The 19,658-nt window shown below is 40.0% G+C and overlaps 2 protein-coding genes across 4 annotated transcripts; one reads left to right on the top strand and one right to left on the bottom strand.

Annotated features, from left to right (window-relative positions):
- The first annotated feature begins 1,597 nt into the window (after positions 1 to 1,597).
- tefa (TEF transcription factor, PAR bZIP family member a) lies at positions 1,598 to 13,167 on the top strand. 3 transcript variants are annotated; one of them, XM_078278725.1, is made up of 4 exons: positions 1,598 to 1,797; positions 6,048 to 6,446; positions 7,714 to 7,964; positions 10,482 to 13,167. In XM_078278725.1, the coding sequence occupies exons 1-4, from the start codon at positions 1,731 to 1,733 to the stop codon at positions 10,695 to 10,697; spliced, it is 933 nt and encodes a 310-aa protein (XP_078134851.1). In that variant the 5' UTR covers positions 1,598 to 1,730; the 3' UTR covers positions 10,698 to 13,167. The 3 variants fall into 3 exon arrangements, with proteins under 3 accessions (XP_078134851.1, XP_078134849.1, XP_078134850.1); XM_078278723.1 differs by lacking the exon at positions 1,598 to 1,797 and adding an exon at positions 4,688 to 5,058; XM_078278724.1 differs by lacking the exon at positions 1,598 to 1,797 and adding an exon at positions 4,691 to 5,058 and having other exon boundaries at positions 7,744 to 7,964.
- A 4,213-nt stretch (positions 13,168 to 17,380) lies between these two features.
- On the bottom strand, positions 17,381 to 19,375 carry phf5a (PHD finger protein 5A). The gene is made up of 4 exons (XM_078278726.1): positions 19,251 to 19,375; positions 18,882 to 18,905; positions 17,745 to 17,911; positions 17,381 to 17,575 (listed from the first exon to the last, which is right to left on the bottom strand). The coding sequence occupies exons 1-4, from the start codon at positions 19,300 to 19,302 to the stop codon at positions 17,486 to 17,488; spliced, it is 333 nt and encodes a 110-aa protein (XP_078134852.1). The 5' UTR covers positions 19,303 to 19,375; the 3' UTR covers positions 17,381 to 17,485.
- Between the last annotated feature and the right edge of the window lie 283 nt (positions 19,376 to 19,658).

The following is a 19,658-nucleotide window of genomic DNA, read 5'->3' as shown; positions in this document are numbered from 1 at the left end:
ATTACTCCAACTCTGAGCGAACTCCAGCTGAACTCTCTGCTCCTCACCACAGGGCTTCAGGTGCTGCTAGCAAATCACGCCGCCCAAGTAGCAGAAGTAGCAGTGCTTCGCCTTTCTGAGAATGTAGTTCCCAGTTTGTATACGGTTAGAAGATGGAGACGCTGTGACTATACAAATCACAACATGTAAACAGGAACATGTTGGCGTTATTTTGTCACTTATTCGGAGCAGTAGGCTAGTTGGAACCGGTTACCTTCAGGATCTGTGCTAGGTTTAGCTAGCGCTGGGGGCGTCGGACAGAGTTACAACACGTACGGAGATGAGAAGGGTATGTATCGACTTGTCTAACTCTGGGGGTTACTGTGAATAAGCTAAAGTCCCAATAAGTCGGCGTGTTTCTTTTAAACAAACTTGGTTTGCACTTTTGTGTAACTTTACAGCGTATGCTTCGTCAGCCTACCTTACCATATACGGCTGATCAACACTATGCACCAATCAGAGCCAGCTAGAGACAATGTTGGAACGATCAACAAGATCCTTTCACTTCAAAAGGCTCTTTATTTCATAAATTGATGATTTTCATAAGGTTGAATTATCCCTAGCATAGTCTTCCCCCGCCTCCTACTACAGTTTGTGTCATTTGAATCCCGGCACCAACACACACCTACACAGCCACAAACAAATCTTAATTTATCGGTTTTCAATCAGTTAGAAATTATTTGTTATTTGAATTGTTTTCAACAACTCTTGATGAAGAAACCAGGGTTGTAAGAAGTGGAAAAAACAAGGCCTCTTTTTGTACTGTATTTTTACATTTTGTTGTTTTATGTTGTTATCTTCTTGACTTTGTTTTCTCTTTTCTCCTCCCTGGTTGAAAGTTCATGATCTCATAAGTGGACCAAATCTCTTGAAAGCATTTAATAATAAACAGACCGTTTTAGAAAAACAAAACAAAAAAAAACGTGTTTTTCCATTTATCGAAGCACACAATTCACATTATTGTCAAATTGTAATAATTCAGTCAAATATTCATGAGCATAATTATAAAGGGTCAGTTTAAGGGTCAAATCACGAATGAATTGTTTGTGGCGATCAAAGCATTTCAAAATGAATAATCGACTGACCATGCTCTGGGTATGGAAATTATATTTTACTCTTCAATGCATTCTTTCTAGATGTTTATATTCTGTAAACAAAAACAACGCCTCAATGTTATGCACTATAACAATAATACTTCCTTTCTGACAGTTATCAACAGAAACTGAATATGATCAGTAATTGTTTTGTATGGCATTCCGGTGTTTGAGGTTAGCGACCTTAAATGTAGGGGTTTCATGCATTTTATTTAGCGGACTTTTTTTCGTCTGCTACATTCAGGGTCAATAGGTTTTTTCACTGTCGGTAATCCAGACGCGGCTCAATATTGGCTGTCACCGCTGTGATGAACACACTAACTGACCAATCGGCGCTATTTCCGTCGATTGCTGGGGGGAAAGCACGCTGATTGGTTGCGGAGGAGCTGAGTGGGAGGGGCGTTAAGAAAGGTGTACAGAGTTCATAGTGTACGCTATATAACCTCTTAAAGGTTTGATAATCGTAACATTTCATAAGTGCTACTGCAAGCCTCAGTCGGGCCTCTTTCATTATATTCTAATATTGCTTTTTGTGAGTTTCGGAACAGTTGTGACATATTTATTGACCTATAATAAGCTATCTTAAGAGGGGAAAACATGACTACAGAGATCCCGGAGATGTTAAGGGCTCTTATTGATAATCTCCCGAACTTCGACGATAATGGTAAGCCTAAATGGCTGTCAAATCAAGCGGCGAAGTGTGTGTGAAGTGTGTTTTGTTGGAGTGTTGATTCAAGGAACATGCAGCATGTGACTTAAAAGTTTATTTAGGAAGGGAATTTTAAACAGTTGCTGAAACGTCTGCAAATAACTGCGTGCTTGTTGGGTGCAGGGGTCTGCTTCTTGGGTTTTAGTTGGCATCCAAAGGTTAGCGGGATAAAATTAGCCTAAATGTCCTTTAGAAACCGTGCCTATTCAGTATGTTTCCCTTACAGCTCCGACGGACTGTTGCTATACTTACTGTAGCTGAAACAATACAATTACGGACTCTAGTAGCAGTGTTTAGTGTGCTCAGTATTTAATTTGCAAGCACCTTTTAAAAAGAAAAGTATTTGGTGGTCGTGGGGCTGAGAAAGTGGCGTGGTGACGGGTGACATCAAGATGCATTTTAGACCACCAAATCACTATGGCTATGTTTTCTGGTCCATGTTTAGACCATCAGATTGTAGTCAAGTAAAATCATTATTGAGAGGTGTGCTGTTGCTGCTGGCCCCATCTCACAGGATTTCACAATCACTTGCCAGGCTGTTTGTGTGTTTTTTTTGTTAAAGGAGCTCCTAAAGAACCCCACAAAAAGTATAATTGATGACATACAATATTTTCTCCCTCCCATATGGGTGAAATGTCCGTCATTATCTTCCACTTGCCAATATCTAACAGATAATATAATGAGGTAACAATTATGGATTCATACTGCTGTTGTTAGGTTACAAACGATTTAAATTGTGTTGCACAAACTCTTTGGACATATTTAATTATTATTATTTTTTTTTACAGCTGTCCTAAGATGTTTACATTACTTCTAGTCGTTTGGTACGGTGGCCCTGAAGTGCAAATCACAACAGCAAATAGAAAAACGCAACAGCAAATCATAAAACACAACGGCAAATAGGAAAACACGACAGCAAATAGGAAAACACGACAGCAAATAGGAAAACACGACAGCAAACATGAAAACACGACAGCAAACATGAAAACACGACAGCAAACAGGAAAACACGACAACAAATATGAAAACACAACGGCATTAACTTCTACCGGAAAAGGTAGGGCCTATCTGGTAGAGGATGGACCCTCCTGATTGGACAGACGGACTGTCTGTCTTTTAACAGGAAAGAGAGGTGAAAAACACGGAAAAGCGCCTACTTTTAACAGAGAGACAGTCTGTTTGTCCTTTCAGGAGGCTCAGTCCTCTGCTAGATAGGCCCTACCTTTTCCGGTAGAAGTTAATGCCATTTTGTTTTCATATTTGCTGTTGTGTTTTCCTATTTGCCGTTGTGTTTTCCTATTTGCTGTCGTGTTTTCCTATTTGCCGTTGTGTTTTCCTATTTGCCGTTGTGATTTGCACTTCAGGGCCACCGTAGTTTCGGGAGGAGATCGAGATGAAGTTATATAGTCATACTCGTGTGTCTTTCATACAAATGTAGTAGTGAAGTTTAATTTTTGAGTGGTCCTTATAAATATGTATACCAGCAAACTGTCAGTCAACACCAAGACGTTTGCAGCAAACTATTTATATATATTATATATTTATGAAAAAAAGATGTGAATCTGGTTTAAGTTGACAAGTCAGTGAAATCTTGGCTTTTCAGAATAGTCATTTTTGTACAAAACTGCACAGTCAGGCTGACGATATGATGGTGCTTGTTTTCAGAGAAATACGTTTACTTTTTTATTAACTTTGCCACACAAGGAATTGGCATTTTGGACATTTTACATACGGTGTTAGAGAATATTAGATTTATATGAGAGTCAAAAACAGCCTGTGTTTGCTGCTGTGTCCTGTCATACAGGCACCTGTTAGCTAAGTCACATGGACTATATGACATATAGTGTCATATTATATGATACCACCTGATCAAAGGTGGCATCATATAATATGACACTATATGTCATATTATATGATGCCACCTTTGATCAGCCCCTAAAGTTTAAAGCTTAGAGTACAACAACTTGTATAATGTGTAATGTCTGGCTGTTTTCCTCCATATGTGAAAAAGTGGAGGGGGATTTACCTTGAATTTAATGTGTCTATGGACACATAAAAAGATTGCAAACAAACATTTTACTAATAGCTGAATATCATCCATCTCCTTTATGATGTTTTTGTGAGACTGATTCAGTACGTTTTGTTTGGATCTATACCCTTGGGATGTCTCCTTAGTGGCAGCAATGCACAGGCCTAATTAGGCTACTGCAACTTAAACCTCACGGTGCTACTTCTGTATGGTCCTTTAGCACTGCTGCGCCGCCCTTCGTGCACGTTTCTGCATGATAGACAGAGCAAGGCTCCATTGGATAGAGCCGGTAGATTTGTAAGGATAGCAGCTGCACGTGTGTTTGCATGTGAGTGGTGGTGCAGCAACATGGATTTACGTTGAATATGTTGTATGAACGTCTTGGGCAATGTTTTGCTAGATATGCGAATCAAAATGGGAACACACGTTACTGAAGATTATGTAATGGCACTGAGATAGGCATATTAATTGACTAATCATATCTCACTGAAAGTTGTAAAGCCTGTCTACCGACATTAATCTGTGCATATAGTTGTTTAAAACCTAGATAAGAAAACAAACTTTAGTGAACGACGTCGATAACTGCAGGACCTAGTTGGATTCAGGTCATGCTACTTATCTTTATTTGTTTTGGCTGCATATCTTTAAGTGTTATATCAACGTTTGATGTATGCTTCGGCCAACCAATGAGATCTCAGCTAGTTGCGACGTGACAACCGCTATTGACTCCTCACTCGAATTCCCGCCCTCAGAGGAGCAGGCCAGCCTATCAACACAAGGCTGGGTGGACCTTTATGACGAAGAGGTCCGGCTTGTTCCAAAAACAAGCAGACGACATATATAATTTTCTGAAGCAGTGGGTCATCGCAGAGAGCTGTCGGGGATGCATTGACGGTCGTTGCCACACGCAAACGGGGATTTTGTTGATTTGAAATCATTACAGACACACCATATGACGGTGGTGGAACCGGCTAAACATCTAGTAGCTAGCGTTATCGAGCAAAACAACAGCCGAGCTTGCTTATTTGTCAGTTACAACGTTCTAACGTAAACAACAAGGGGGAAAATGTCGGGAGAGCCAACTATCATCACACCGGAAATGGCCACGGGGCCACCGAGTTCATTCCATGGGGTTTTAAAGAAGATAATGGAAATGCCTCCGCCGAATATTCTGGACGGCGACGACGGTAAGTGCAGTTACATGGAAAAAGAGGAAGGAACGAACGATGCAGCTTTAACGTTAGGTCAATTTATTTTATACAGTCCATGGGTCAAACACGAGTTCAACTGAAAAAAAGCCGAAATCGCGTAAAAAATAAAAGGTATCACACCAAGTAGCCGACAGGTGGTATTCTTAATGTGTTTAACATATGTGCAACGATATTAAATTGTGCACACCTTACACTTTATTTTGAGCACATTGTCCACAGACTTATCTTCTCTCATATCTGTGACTAAGTGAAGGGGGAAAACGAAGCTCCCCAAAGCACTGAACTGTCGTTTGAAGTGGTTCACTGTTTGGAAGCAGTTGATCCAGTCCAAATTTCCACTGGTCACTCTACTGTTGAAAGTTACAACAAAAACTTGGTGGTTGGGTTTTGGTGCCTGAGGGACCTTTCTGGAAGGAGTTTCTTTGGAGAGGAAAAACAAACAGGGGGTTGAACTCTCAATTGTGCTTTACTTGAGTAGTTTTACTGTTGACCCTCATAACATTAGACACAAAACTGCCTTTTGGCTCATGCCAAATGCGTTTACAAAATGCCTGCGAATAGAGATGTTCCGATACTGCCTAAAACGCTGGTATCAGTATCGGGAAGTACTGGAGTTTATGCACCGATCCGATACCATGTAATAAAGCCCTAAAGAAAAAAATACGTTAAAGTAGTTTATGTTCTTTTTCCGTTTATAACTGACTGTCAAACTGCAGAATAAAAGAACGTTCTGTGGCATTCATGTTTCACAAAGAGTTTAACCTGAGCCAGACAGACAACAAAGATAGAAATCACATCCATACAGGGATAGTAATATACAGTTGTTAAAACATAATAAAATATGACACACTGGTATCGGCCGATACGCAAGTTCAGGTATCGGAATCGGTATCGGGAATCGGGCCATCTCTACCTGCGAATGCTATCTTTCTTAGATCTTAATATGTATCTTTTCTCTGTTTCAGACACCGACAAGGAAAAGCATGGTCTGGGAGACAATTTTGACCTGGTTGGAGGAGAAAGCGATATGGGTCCGTCAGCCGCCCTTACCCCCGCTATTTGGGAGAAAACCATTCCCTATGATGGTGAAAACTTTCACCTGGAGTACATGGACCTTGAGGAGTTCCTTGTGGAAAATGGCATTGCCAGCTTGCCTGACGTGAGCCCCCTAAAGGGCAGCCCAAAAGGAGACGCTATCAAGACAGAGAAAATGCAGGCTACCCCCTCTGCACAGATGAATGTTGCCAAGTCTGCAAGCGTGTCCTCACTGGCCCTGCTACCCATTCAGGAATTGGACCATTGTGAGGAAGAAGTGGTGATCATCACCAATGATGACTCTGGTATAATCTGTGATGTTACTGCTGGTGAGTGGAGGTTGAGTGATCAGACACTAGACGGCTGCAGGATTCACTAAACTCATACTTTGTATATGTTTTACAAGGCAGAAAACTAGATGTTCAGGTTAAGTGACATGACTCAACAAGTCAAGTCCTAAGGTGCTTCTCATGTCGCTCAAATTGCCTCCTTGACTCCCTCCACTTGCCTCCCTTCCTCGCGTCTTAGTCCCTCCAAACGAGGAGGCACAAGCGAGACGCAAGGAAATCATGGGAGGAGAGAGGAACCGAGGAAATGTGTTTTAGAGAGATAAGACCTCCTTTTTTCTCTGAAGCGTTATGTGAATACGTCGGCTGAATGGGCGGAGTTAGCAACGGCTTTCAGCTGCACGGCTTCCGGTAAGGCTGCTCTCGTGTATCCTCGCCTATAGCTCCTCGGCGATCCCTCCTTTGAGACGGCCTTCACCGAGGAGGGACAGAACAGCTTCCAGTTCGACAGAGGAGTCGAGAAGCTATCAAATAAGCGACATGAGAAGCACCCCTAGTGTTTGTGAATGTGGTCTAGGGTTAAAGACATGACAATTTACTGTCATACAAACATTTAGAAACTGATCAGAAGATTAAAATGTGCTAACATCAATGAACGGGACCTTCGGCACCACGGTCTTTAAGTCTAAGTCTTTACAGTCTTTTAGTGTTTGCACTAGAGATGTATCGGTATCGGCTCCGATGCTGCCTAAAACGCTGGTATCGGGAAGTACTGGAGTTTATGCACTGATCAGATACCACGTAATAAAGCCCTAAAGAAAATCTACGTTAAAGTAGTTTATTTATGTTATTTTTCCGTTATAACTGACTGTCAAACTGCAGAATAAAAGAACGTTCTGTGGCATTCATGTTTCACAAAGAGTTTAACCTGAGCCAGACAGACAACAAAGATAGAAATCACATCCATACAGGGATAGTAGTATACAGTTGTTAAAACATAATAAAATATATGACACACTGGTATCGGATCGGTACTCGGTATTGGCCGATACGCAAGTTCAGGTATCGGGAAGCAAAAAAATGGTATCAGACCATCTCTAGTTTGCACAGAGGCTCTTTTTCTACTGAAGGCCAGTTACGGCAAACATATTTGCAACTGGTTTCCATATTACAGTTATTTAACTTAGAATAGTTAGTTAGAATGTCAGTGTATGTGTGTGTGTGTCTGTTATGGTGGAGAAAACCACCAATTTTTAAGAGGCATGCTCATGGTGCCGACCGTGTTGCTGACCTTCAGATTAATCTGCAGGTGTCTTGTGTTTCTGTGCTGTCTGCTCAGAGGTGACCACCGAAGAGGACAGAGCGACCCCCGAGCCCATCGACCCCGAGGAGATCGAGGTCAATGTTAACTACGAGCCAGATCACACTGACCTGGTCCTGTCCAGTGTGCCTGGAGGCGAGCTGTTTGACCCTCGCAAACACAAGTTCTCTGAAGATGACCTCAAGCCACAGCCTATGATAAAGAAGGCCAAGAAGGTGTTTGTGCCGGAAGAACAGAAGGTATGCTGGGAGAGAGACTAGAGGAGCCTCTGAAACACACACACAGTCCAACAGTTTGTTTCACTGTGTTTGTGCATAGTTTGTTTAATAGAGAACACCACAATAGACAGGGATACTTAATAAGGGTGTCACGATTTTGATTTTAAATCGAAATTAAGCCACAATCTGAATATCGAATAAAAAAAATGGAATCGTCGATACTGCTACGCCCCCATTTCACGTCCGGTCGGCTTGCCAAGCGGTAAAAAACTTGCATGTTGAAGTGCTGCGAGTCAGTCAACCTCCTCTAACTTATACAGCCAGTCAAAAGAGAGCATGGCAACTGCAGATGTAGCAGACCTATCAACAGAACTTGAACCCCCTCCTCTTTCACTGAAGTCGCCGATGTGGAAGTATTTTGGATTTCCGGTGAGTTATGTTGACAACATTTGCGTTGTCGACAAAAAAAAAAAAAAACACCGTTTGGAAGCTCTGCTATGTGCGTGTACCATTGTGTTTACCATTGCACATTAGCCTAGCAGCTAGCAGAGATTCCTTCTGCTCATAGCTTAATCCCAACAAAACTGCACGGTTGAATTTCATTTTCATTCATCAATTTCATTGCATGAACGTTTTGTAGCCTAAACACAGCAGCTTACAGTATATTGGTTATGTTAGCGAGAGCAACAAGTTAGGGGACTGCCGAGTCTTCCTCTCTGCTCTCTTGCTCAGCCGCTGTGTGCTGTGAAGCGTCTGCCCCGGCATTTATTTATTTTTTTTCACTTTATTGATAAATTGTTTTAATAAAAGTTTCCAATTGACTGAATATATGTTATTGTTACATTATGTTGTCAATAAATGTTTTAAATTTGACAACGTAGTGTGGCACATTGCAAACAAAGGTCAGATATTGCATAAAAGTCTAGTCTATAATGTAAAAATCGAGAATTGAATCGAATCGTGACCTTATAACCGAAAATGTAATCGAATGGAGGATTTGGAGAATCGTGACGCCCCTGATACTTAAGCAGAAAGCAGAGCTTCAACGTTTAGATTTGCGCACTCGATTTTATATTCGAAAACATTTGCTGATGCCGTTTTCCAGAATTTCAATAAAGTGAGCGAGCGCAGCTTCACCTCTCAGGCAACTGTAAAGTTGGAAGAACTACAGGGTCCAGGGGCTAATGCATGGTGGGCTTTGCACATGTTAATGTGCAATATTGATTTCTAGTTTAGCGGACCCCATGATTAAAAAAAAAAAAAAAGAAATGTATCCCACTTCTCACAATGTAAGACAACCATGTTGAGAGTAATTGCAAGGGTCTAATGTGGCAACATTGTACAGTATTTTGTGATAATTTCCCATTGGCTCCTATATTTACTTAATGCTGTAACTTTAGTCAATACAAAGTGAGTGTGGGTTTTAGATTATGGATTAGGAAATATGGTCTAAGACTTAGAATAGGGATTGTTTACCAACTTTAAAGCATGCTGGAAATTTTTTTGATATCCTAAAATAATGTTTCCTTTGGATGGAAATGTAATTTCATTGGCTTGTAATTTCATCAGCCAATTTCTCAATACACAAGTGGTACAAAGGCAGTAGCCACATGCAGTAGTAGTGATTGGCTGATGAAATGTCCAAGTCTACCAGTTGTATTGGCTTGTAATTTCATCAGCCAACTTCGCAATGCACACGCGGTTTAAAGGAAGAGAACACAGTAGAAAACAGGCCAAATCACAGTGAAGTGGTTTTGGCGACTCACTGTGACTCAGCAGTCTGACAATCTTCAAATTGAGGTTTTCCTTCCTTCTCAGTCCGCCTGCGAACACAGGTTTTGTTTAGATGCACAGAGGAGCCTGGCTGTGGGCCATAATACACACTTGGCTGTGGTCAGCTTTGGGCTCGTGTGTTCACAATAAGATACAAAAGGCTGTTAAACCAGGTTACCTTAGAAACCGAGCCCAGAAAGCATGGTAGATTTGGATTTATTTAAAAGGGACAACGCACATTAATCAACTTGAGTACAGAGTCAACATGTAAATGTGCCAGATGTAGCCATACAGGCTCATTTTCATCTGCAGTCCCTAGCAGGTTGATGGCTTAAAACAATAGATGCGCTACAACAATACAACAAATACACATAAAACAAGAAAGACATAGACAAGTAAAATGACACAACCACTATTCCACATTATGACAACTGGCAGGTTGATGGCATGAGAAAAACATAACACGTGAGTATCATACACAGTAGACACAGGTAAAAGTGCATATGCACACATAAACACACACAGAGACACTACTGTAGCAATAAACACAAACAAACATTTTGCAGCACATTTGATTAGTCAATAACCAATGTTTTATGGATTTGGAGAAGGATTTGATAGATGTGATGTTCCCTAGTTCTGTGTCGTATATTATTCCATGTATGGGCTGCTCTAAAAGGAAAAAGCTGACTGTCCAAAACTACTTTTAGACAGGTAGGGTCTTGTGTTGTTGACTTAGTCCAACCTGCTTCTCCATTTCTCCAGGATGACAAGTACTGGCAGAGGAGGAAGAAGAACAACGTGGCTGCCAAACGCTCCCGCGAAGCCCGCAGGTTGAAGGAGAACCAGATCACCGTCCGAGCAGCTTTCCTCGAGCGCGAGAACGCAGCGCTGCGGACAGAAGTCGCCGAGCTACGGAAGGAGTGCGGGCACCACAAGAACACAGCGAGTCGCTACGAGGCCAAATTCGGACCACTGTAAGAGACCATAAAAAGCCAAACCACGATGCCGTAAATGGACATCCGTATAGCAGACAGCAAAATGTCAGTCACTCTGTTTTCACATGTCAGGTTAGAAATAGAAATCTGGGCACTGCTCTTAAAGCAGTCCTGATTGTTGGTCGTGCAACGATACCAATCCCACCGCACCGCTGAGAAGACCGGTGTTTGACTGGTGTGTAATGGAGGGAGCCACAGGAGAGGAGAGGGAGTAATACACTTTTCGGCAGTCGGTCCACAAAGTAGACCCTCCTCTTGACCAGAGCTGGGTCAGACTCCCCAGGCATCACTATTAGAAAGGGGGGTAGAAGTAATAGCATGTAAATGTTTTATTTTTTAAAGAATACAATTCACCATCCATGTGAGTGAGGAGTGTGAGAGGCTATTCAAGTGCTTCTTCAGTGCATGTCTTTTATGAAGTGTACTTTCATCGTGTTTTGTGTGCCTTTTTGGCCGAAAGAGATTATTTGAATTGTTTATTTTTAAAGAAACTGGGGATTTGTTTTTATTTTTTAGATGATAGAACAATTGCAATAGTTTAGACTATTAGTCATTATGTTATTGTAGAAATTAAGGGTTTTGCAGCCCAGGTTGCTTCCAGTTCTTTCCACTTGTTTTGAATTCTGAAACCCACCTGTCCGATTTTTTTTATTTTCAAATTGATGTTATGTTAAGAGCTGGGCTTTTCTTTGCCCACAAACACTTTGAACTGTGACGTTTCCAATAATATCAGCTTCTTCAGGGGATTACAGTGACGTGGCAAAAAAAAAAAATGCATCCATGTTCACTTTTGTCCACGTCCAAGTACTCATCATTACCAGCAGCACAGAGCCCCACACCGCCGTCATCTGCCCTCCGTCCTTGTCGTGTCCTGTTGTCACCGCCGCCTGCTTAGCTCTCTGCAGGTTGTCAGCGTTGACTCTACCGTTTACATCAGCGACGTTCAGAACTGTCGTGTGTAGAATCCACTGGTGCATGTGCTGTCAATAGTTGTAGCCTAAGATGATACTTTAAAGACTTTTCCTCCCATGTTACAATGTATTCAGTATCATGGGAAGTTTAAAAATATATATACAGTGCAAGTCAAGTTTTTGAACAACTTTTTGGGATAGATTTCAAGTAATGAACGTGTAACTTTATTGTAAATTCTGGTAAAAACTGAATTGTAAGAGCTTACCATCTGTCCCTGAGGAGCTGACATTTGCCTCCATAATGGCCGAGTGCTTAATGTCTCAAACTGAAGCTGTCGGATGCTAACTGGACTGTAATTAGTGCCTTATTAAAGCCAGCTGGAGGTGAAATGTTCATTGTTAAGCCTAAAAACTCACATACATGGCCAGCCTCAGTTGTGATACCAATATGGAGCATGTTGTCTGCTAATTGAAGTAAACAATCTCTCATTCTCAATAGGATGCTTGAAATTGGGACTTACCATCTCCAACAGAAAACACTGTTCACAAACTGCTCCAAACAGCTCTGTTGTAGTCCAGCCTTTACTTCAGAGACAAACGTGCTTCACTTTGTAACACACGTTATAATGCTCGCCTAGCTGCTAGCGTGGCACGCCCTCATACTCTGCTTCTGACTGGCTAGTAGTCCTTACCTAGCTACTGCGTATGTGCGACTCCCAACAAAGATGGAACAGAAGTGAGATGTCTCACTCTGTAGCTAAAACAGAGAGCTCAACACACAGGGTGAAAAGAGGAGCTGCAGCAATATGCAGTACAACAAAAAATATGGTGTTTTCTGAAAATTAAACTACATAAACCTATTCTGGTACAACCTCTAAATACAATTATGCACCTGAAAATGAGCATAATATGAGTACTTTAAGTCATTTCAATGCCATGCACAGTCTGGCAGTTCACAGGGGGTGGGGGGGGGGGTTATGTTATGTGTAACCATAATAGCATCCGAAGTTCAAATTGTGACTTAAACGGAGGTCTATTTTACTAAAGGGAAAGCTGTTTTGAGCTGATTTGTTTGCTCTGACTCCAACCAGACTTTTTTTTTTTTAACATTACAGCCTGCAGTAAATGCATCTTTATCTGTTCATTCATCATGCTTTTTTTTTAATTAACAGGAGAGTCACAATTGTGGAAATAATTTGACTTCCTGTATCATTCATTTCAGTTAAAGAGTTACATTCTCCTTAAGTTAATTATTCACATTTCAAGTTCAGTGTAAATCTAGCTGAAGATGAATGATGATGAACTTCCTGCCTCATTTTTTCGTACATTTTTTAATGCTTTCTGCTATAATAGAGATTATTATAGATGGCATCTGCCTTCTATCTGGAACAGGTCGATTTGTCAACTTTGAGGGGTTGTTTTTAACCCTGCTGGTTCTGTCTTTGTATTTCTTTGTAAAGAAAGATGTAGGCATTTTGAGTGTGGCTACCTTTGTGTCTTGTATATACAGTAAGTGTAAATAAAGTCTGGTTGAGTCTTTAAGTAGACTACTGAGAGGTTTATTTAGGTTCTAGCAGTTTATTTAGAAGACTTAGATCCATTGGTCTTTTTAAGTTATAAGTCTCAAACTAAATTTGGTTGGGTTAGTTTTTGTTTCCAAGCCTTTTATTTAAAATGTAATTCAGTTTTATCATGTAAAGTATAGGTATGTTTTCATAATCAAAATATATCTGTGATATTATACATTACATTATACAGAAATGTACATATAGAATGCAGGAATGTTCCATGACCTCATAGAATCATTATGAATGAATTATGACACATTTAGAATCATAATCATAATGACCCATCTAGAATCATCTTCAGAGTAGAAGTTTTCAATCTGTTTGCATTATTCACGTCATATGATCACTTCGATAGGATCGTTTGATATAGGAACCCATTTATCTAAACATTTTAACTTGGGTCATCAAGGATTTTGACTAATTCACTTCTTGCATCATCAAAATAAGAGGTAAGTTACCAGCAACTGTATTTTCCTAGCTGCGATTAGATACATTTTTCTAATGTTCATACTGACAATATAATAGTGGAGCCGATGAACTTCTAGCCTGGTTGACACCAGACCCTTCTCAGGTGTAACTGAGAGTGGGTCTGGGAAAGGTTCATTGACTGTTCATTTCCGAAGGGGCGTCACCAATGGACGCCGCTCAAATGCCTCTGGGCGCATTGGACCAATCAGACCAACGATCCGGGTGACGCTGCTCTTCGGTAGCCGTCATGTTGAATGTAAACAAAAACGGTCAGTGTATATTTTGGGGTCAGTGTATGTTTCGGTCATTCGATTTTCGTTTCACAAACAGGTATTAAAAAACAAAAAACGAATGGTTATTTGATTTTCGTTTTAAAATACACAATTTGAAATTGAAATACAAGGCGGTTTTTTTCCCCTTTTCATGGTCAAAAGCGGATGGGAGAAATTTAAAATATGTTTTTATTTTCATTTTCTATTTCTTATAACAAAAAATAAAACCACTCGAAAATAGAAACGAAAAAAGGCCTGTTTTTTTTCACATTCAGAGACCGGATGTTGTCATTTCCAATGCAACAGCGCCAGTGTAGGCTATCACTGTCAGTGTTGCTTTCAGCCCAGGCTAAAATGACTTTGAAAACCTAGCTATACTCTTGATAATGCTTGAAGGGACTTTTATTTCATAATGTCACATTTCTTTATTACCCTCTCTCCCTGCCTTCCTCTGACTCTCTGTGTCTACCCGCCGCAGACAACTTCTCCCGAAAGAAGAGAGTCAAACCAGCTGAGGACTTGACTTTCAGTTCACGGCTGTAACGTTACTGTTACATTAACGTTACCATTACAGCGCCAAAGTCTGATCCCAGCAAACTTTCTGTTGCTGCCGTTAAGCTTGCTGATCTGGCAGAAAGTCACCGGCGGTTCGGGATCAGATCATGGGGATCAGACCTCCGGTGCTGGGTCTAATGTTATAATGTTCGCTGCTGCCGCTGCAGCTAGCTAGCAGGTGTAACCTAACCTGTGACCTGGGTCCCCGGTTCGCTCCCCGGTGCTGACTGACTCTGGTCCGTCCGCAGAGCTAGCGTTACCCGCTCTAGCTAAGCTGGGAATCAGACCAATCTGCTGCGTTCGTGTTTTATTCATATTTCCTTTTCTTTGCAGATAGTGATATGCTTTGATGCACTGATGTCAGGCAGGCTTGCTAGTTGCTTTTAGTCTGAGTCTGTGAGATAACCAAACTTTTATTTTCACTGTGCTGGGGGGTTCTGAGCTTGTTGTCAAGCCAATATAGACTTTCCCTTTACTTATTTACATTGATAAAATGAAATTGTTTCTTTCTTTTCAATAAAAATAATTTGCTAAGATTCCAAATTAAAACAGAGGTTTTTTTTAATGTTAATGTTAATGTTATTTTTGGGCCGGATGCTGAAAAGGCTTATGATTCGGTGAACTGTTCATACTGGTACAAGGTTTTAGGAAAATGTAGGTTTCATGATGAAGCTATAAGTATTATCAAGAATTGATATGATAAGTCATCTGCTAGAATTAAAAGTAATGAGCATTTAACAATTAGTTTCACTATTAAAGTCCCCTTTGCATTGTTCATCGAACCACTGATGTCCTGATTTAATTGAGTGACCCCTCTTTCTCTCTTCCAATTTAATGAAATCACTTCTAGTTTTTGGATCTTTGTCAAGGTATAAATTAAATGTACAGAAGACCAAGGTGCTAGTTTATAAATAAGACCCTCCTGATTACATAAAGTCTGATTATAAGCTTTAATGGCAGGCAGAATCAATGAAATATCTCAGGGTGTTTCTGCTGAAAGATTTGGACAGACCCATCAACTATCTCCTAAATCTCTAAATTCAACTTATGACCAAGACTTTTGTATCTGTTTAAACCTTTGCCTGTTGATATTCCAGATAAGCAATCTGTGGAGTGAGATAGACTTAAATCAAAGTACCTTCTGCAGGGCAAAAAACAAAGAGGAGCTATAACACTCTCCAACTGCCAAGAAGAAAGGGTGGTTTAGCACTGCCATGCCTGAGGGACTATCACCGGGCCGCCCAACAAGAGCATGAATTTAACAATTGAAAGATATTGAGACTGCTCTGACAGACAATACCCCAATTCAAGATATGAGAATGAGGACAACCCATTGGATCAGTCTACAGAAAATATGGAATGATGTGATAAAAAGGTTGAATCTAAAAACTGTAGAAAGGTTTCTGACATGGTGTGCATATGACACTGATTTTACCCGGTATACTCTGGTAGAAAAATTGGGCCACAAGTGCTCTCTCTGCGTAAAGTACTGGTATGACTAATGGGGAACTTCAAGATTTTCAAATCAAGATAACTGGATAAGAAGATAACAAAGGATTTGTATAGATAGTTTACATTTGTACATATTGTACATTTTTCGAGTAATCATAGGTGGATGTAGAAGAAACACAAAAGAAGGGCAAAATGAATGCATTTTACTCAGCTTATGGATCACAAAGCCTAACAGAATTTATTTCTACAATGGATTTTTGAACCAGAAAGTAATCTCTACAGGATATGTGAAAGAAGAAATGGGAGCAATGATGCATTTTAACATTGATAGAGAAAGCATGAAAGTATTTATGCACAATCCAGTGGCAAACAACTGCCTTTCTGAAGTGGAGAGATTATTGCTGGAAGAATGTGATACGCTTTTTTATTCCATAGAAGACAAAAAACAAAGAGGACTTAACTTGCTGGAGATAATGTGATTTTGTGAATGCCAAATATTATCATAGTTTTTGGGACTGTAATTCATTCATCTTGGCAGGACATGTAAAGGTTGTAGAGAGTATACTCATGATATTAAAGTGCTCATTTTCAGGTTCATACATTATTACATTACATGGTTTAATTTTCAAAAAACACCATATTGTTGTTGTACTGCACATTGCTGCAGCTCCTCTTTTCCCCCTGTGTGTTGAGCTCTCTGTTTTAGCTACAGAGTGAGACATCTCACTTCTGTTCCATCTTTGTTGGGAATCTCACATGCGCAGTAGCTAGGTAAGGACTACTAGCCAGTAGAGCTGAAGATCTTTTCTTGCGCTCCGGGTTGTGCAGTAAATGAGCGGTCAGGTGATGTGTTTCGATTAGCGTGAAAATGGATTCTGAGGAGGTGAAACGGAGGCTGGCATCTGGCGATTACGTTTTTGTTGCACCGGCAAAGAAAGCAAAGTCTGAGGTGTGGAAAACTTGCTGCGATGTTACGATGTTACAGAGGACTTACTTTTATTTCTTTGTTCCAACTTCCAAGTGGCCTATAGCCTACGTTAGTCATGAATAAATTATGTTAAAAAAATTATAAATGACTCATTCTTGACAAAAGGCAAAAGAGCTGTGTGCGTGCGCACATTTGAATAATGTCGGGCTGTAAACGGGTTCGGGTTTTTAAAAAGCTGTCAATCAAAATGTACTTGTCGGGCTCGGGCCTAACTTTGAAGGCCCGATTACAGCTCTACTAACCAGTCAGAAGCAGAGTATGAGGGCGTGCCACGCTAGCAGCTAGGCGAGCATTATAACGTGTGTTACAAAGTGACGCACGTTTGTCTCTGAAGTAAATTAGTCAAATTAGTGACTGATCATTATCAAGCACTGTGCGAGCATATAGGCAGCATGCCCAGAAATGTTCTTGCCTATTTTAACTTTTAAAACAGAGGGACATCAAGACAGAAATATAAAACAGAGTTTTATTGGCAAGTCAAAAAAATGTTTCTTGAGGTTTGAAAGAAAATCTGCAAAAACTGAAAAACTAAAAACAAGAACTGGGCCGTGGTGTCTTCACCTCTTCTTGAAGCCATACTTCTTCCTTTCATAAAACAGATCCGTTTTAGAGCTGCCCAAATTCACAATCTTAGGACAGCCATCCCGCTGTAAAGGAAACAGAAAAAGCCTGTTTAAAAAACATCAATAGTAAGTAATGCAAGAGAACAAAAATCTCACAAACATGGCCTGCTTAAATCCTTATACAGGCTCTTTTCTGTGACAGATGGGGGGAAAAAAAAGAAAAAAGAAGTGAAGTGTGCTTAAGGACACTCACATCTTTCTCCTGGATGGTGCACTCTTTACAGTAGTAGGCATCAGATACTCCGGGGCCTCCGCAGATGACGCAGCGTCCCTGATAGGAGCCGTAGTTACACTCATCACAGATGCGCACCAGCGTGCACGGCCTCACATAGGAATCACAGATGACACATTTTCCATCACCTAAGAGGAGCGGGGACAAGAGAGAGAGAGAGAGAGAGAGAGAGAGAGAGGGAGAGAGAGAGAGAGAATTGATTGAGAAAATAAGGGGAGGCATTCAATTATGTGGGAAATATAAGCAAATAAAAGATATTATTTGTAACAGACTAACACAGCCTCCACCATAGTTCAACAACCACTGCAACTAAATCAAAGTTGAGAGAATGCATCATTGAAATATTTCACAGCTGCAAATCTTTGTAATGTAATTACATGTAATCTGTTTGATGAGGCAATTTACAACCCATCTTTGCTTGAAATATTGCTACACTGATTGCAAAAACGAGAACTCAGTTTCAGTCCATCAAATAATCAATCCCTGCAGCAGGACTCAAGTGCTTACTGAGTAATCACATGCTTGTATGAATGTCAAAAGGTTTAACAACAACGTGGAAGAAAGTATATTAGTACATAAGGTTAGAAATATATATATATATATATATATATATATATATATATATATATATATATATATATATAAAGACATGAACCAATATTTCTTTTTAGCTAGGAAACCATGATTGGATTTTGAAGGTGATTATCACAACTGCACTAAGTGCAACTTGCACAATAGTTTATCTACATCTTTATCAATACTAGTTAAGTAATTGTACATTTTTATTCCCAACTTCTATATATTTTAAATATTTGTTCTTGTATTCTATCCTATTATTATTTCATGTATATTGTATCCTATTATTTCATGAATATTCTGTATGTGTGCTGCGTGTCTGATATTTTGCTGCTGTAACACTGTAATTTCCCATTTTTGGGATCAATAAAAATCTATCTATTTGCTTATGCAGACCTAACGTTACTGAAACAGATGCAAAGGTAAGGAAAAACAAACTCATAAAGATCATTTATGAATCACTTTAAGCTTAGAGGGGGAAACACATACTTTGTGATATTAATAATAGGAGGAAATACTTACATTTCTCGCAAAGCCTTCCGATAGCTGAGGAATATAAACAAAGCAGTCAGTCAGTCAGTGTTGCCAGGCTGGCTAACAGTTCATTAGAGCGAATAGCATATTACTTCCTCATATGTTACAGTACAACCCATTATTAAATACCGTGAAATAATGCTCCGTCAAACTGTTAACATTAGTCAGCGACAGACCTGCAAACGTTTCTAAACTCAACACCATGGCTAACATTCTTTCAATGAAATCCATGCTGCTACCGTTAGCATGGCAGCTAGCGTTATCTCGAGCAAAACAACAATAAAAGACCCCCAGCAGCAACAAAAAGAACAGTGCTAAAAAAAGTGTGAAATAAAAAAAAAATAAGCTTAAACATACCGACACCGGCTTGTTTTCTGCAAAAGATCAAATCTGGATGATGTTTAGCCATAGTTGGCTAACGTAAGGCGAGCGCTGCTGATTTGGTTCAACTTTCACCTTTGACCGGTAAACTTAGTAAGAGGAGGCCCATTACCAAGTACCGCCACCTAGCGGCTCCTATCAGAAGATGATTATCGACTCTGTCTTGCTCATGGATGTATTAAAAGAACTTAATATTATATTTTACTTTCTTTTTTTATATTTTAACAAAAAATACAATATATTAATTGTTTTTCAGTATACAGTACTGGCTGTGCAAGAATTATATCTTTATAAATAAAAAGTAGAAATACATTTTAAACTGCCACGCCTCTTCTTTTCAAGATCCTTTCAGTTTTATAAAAGTCAATCATATATTAAAATGCT

The sequence above is a fragment of the Sander vitreus genome, chromosome 21, assembly GCF_031162955.1.
Source record: "Sander vitreus isolate 19-12246 chromosome 21, sanVit1, whole genome shotgun sequence".
NCBI classification, from domain to species: domain Eukaryota; kingdom Metazoa; phylum Chordata; class Actinopteri; order Perciformes; family Percidae; genus Sander; species Sander vitreus.
This window is presented reverse-complemented; position numbering and strand designations above follow the sequence as displayed.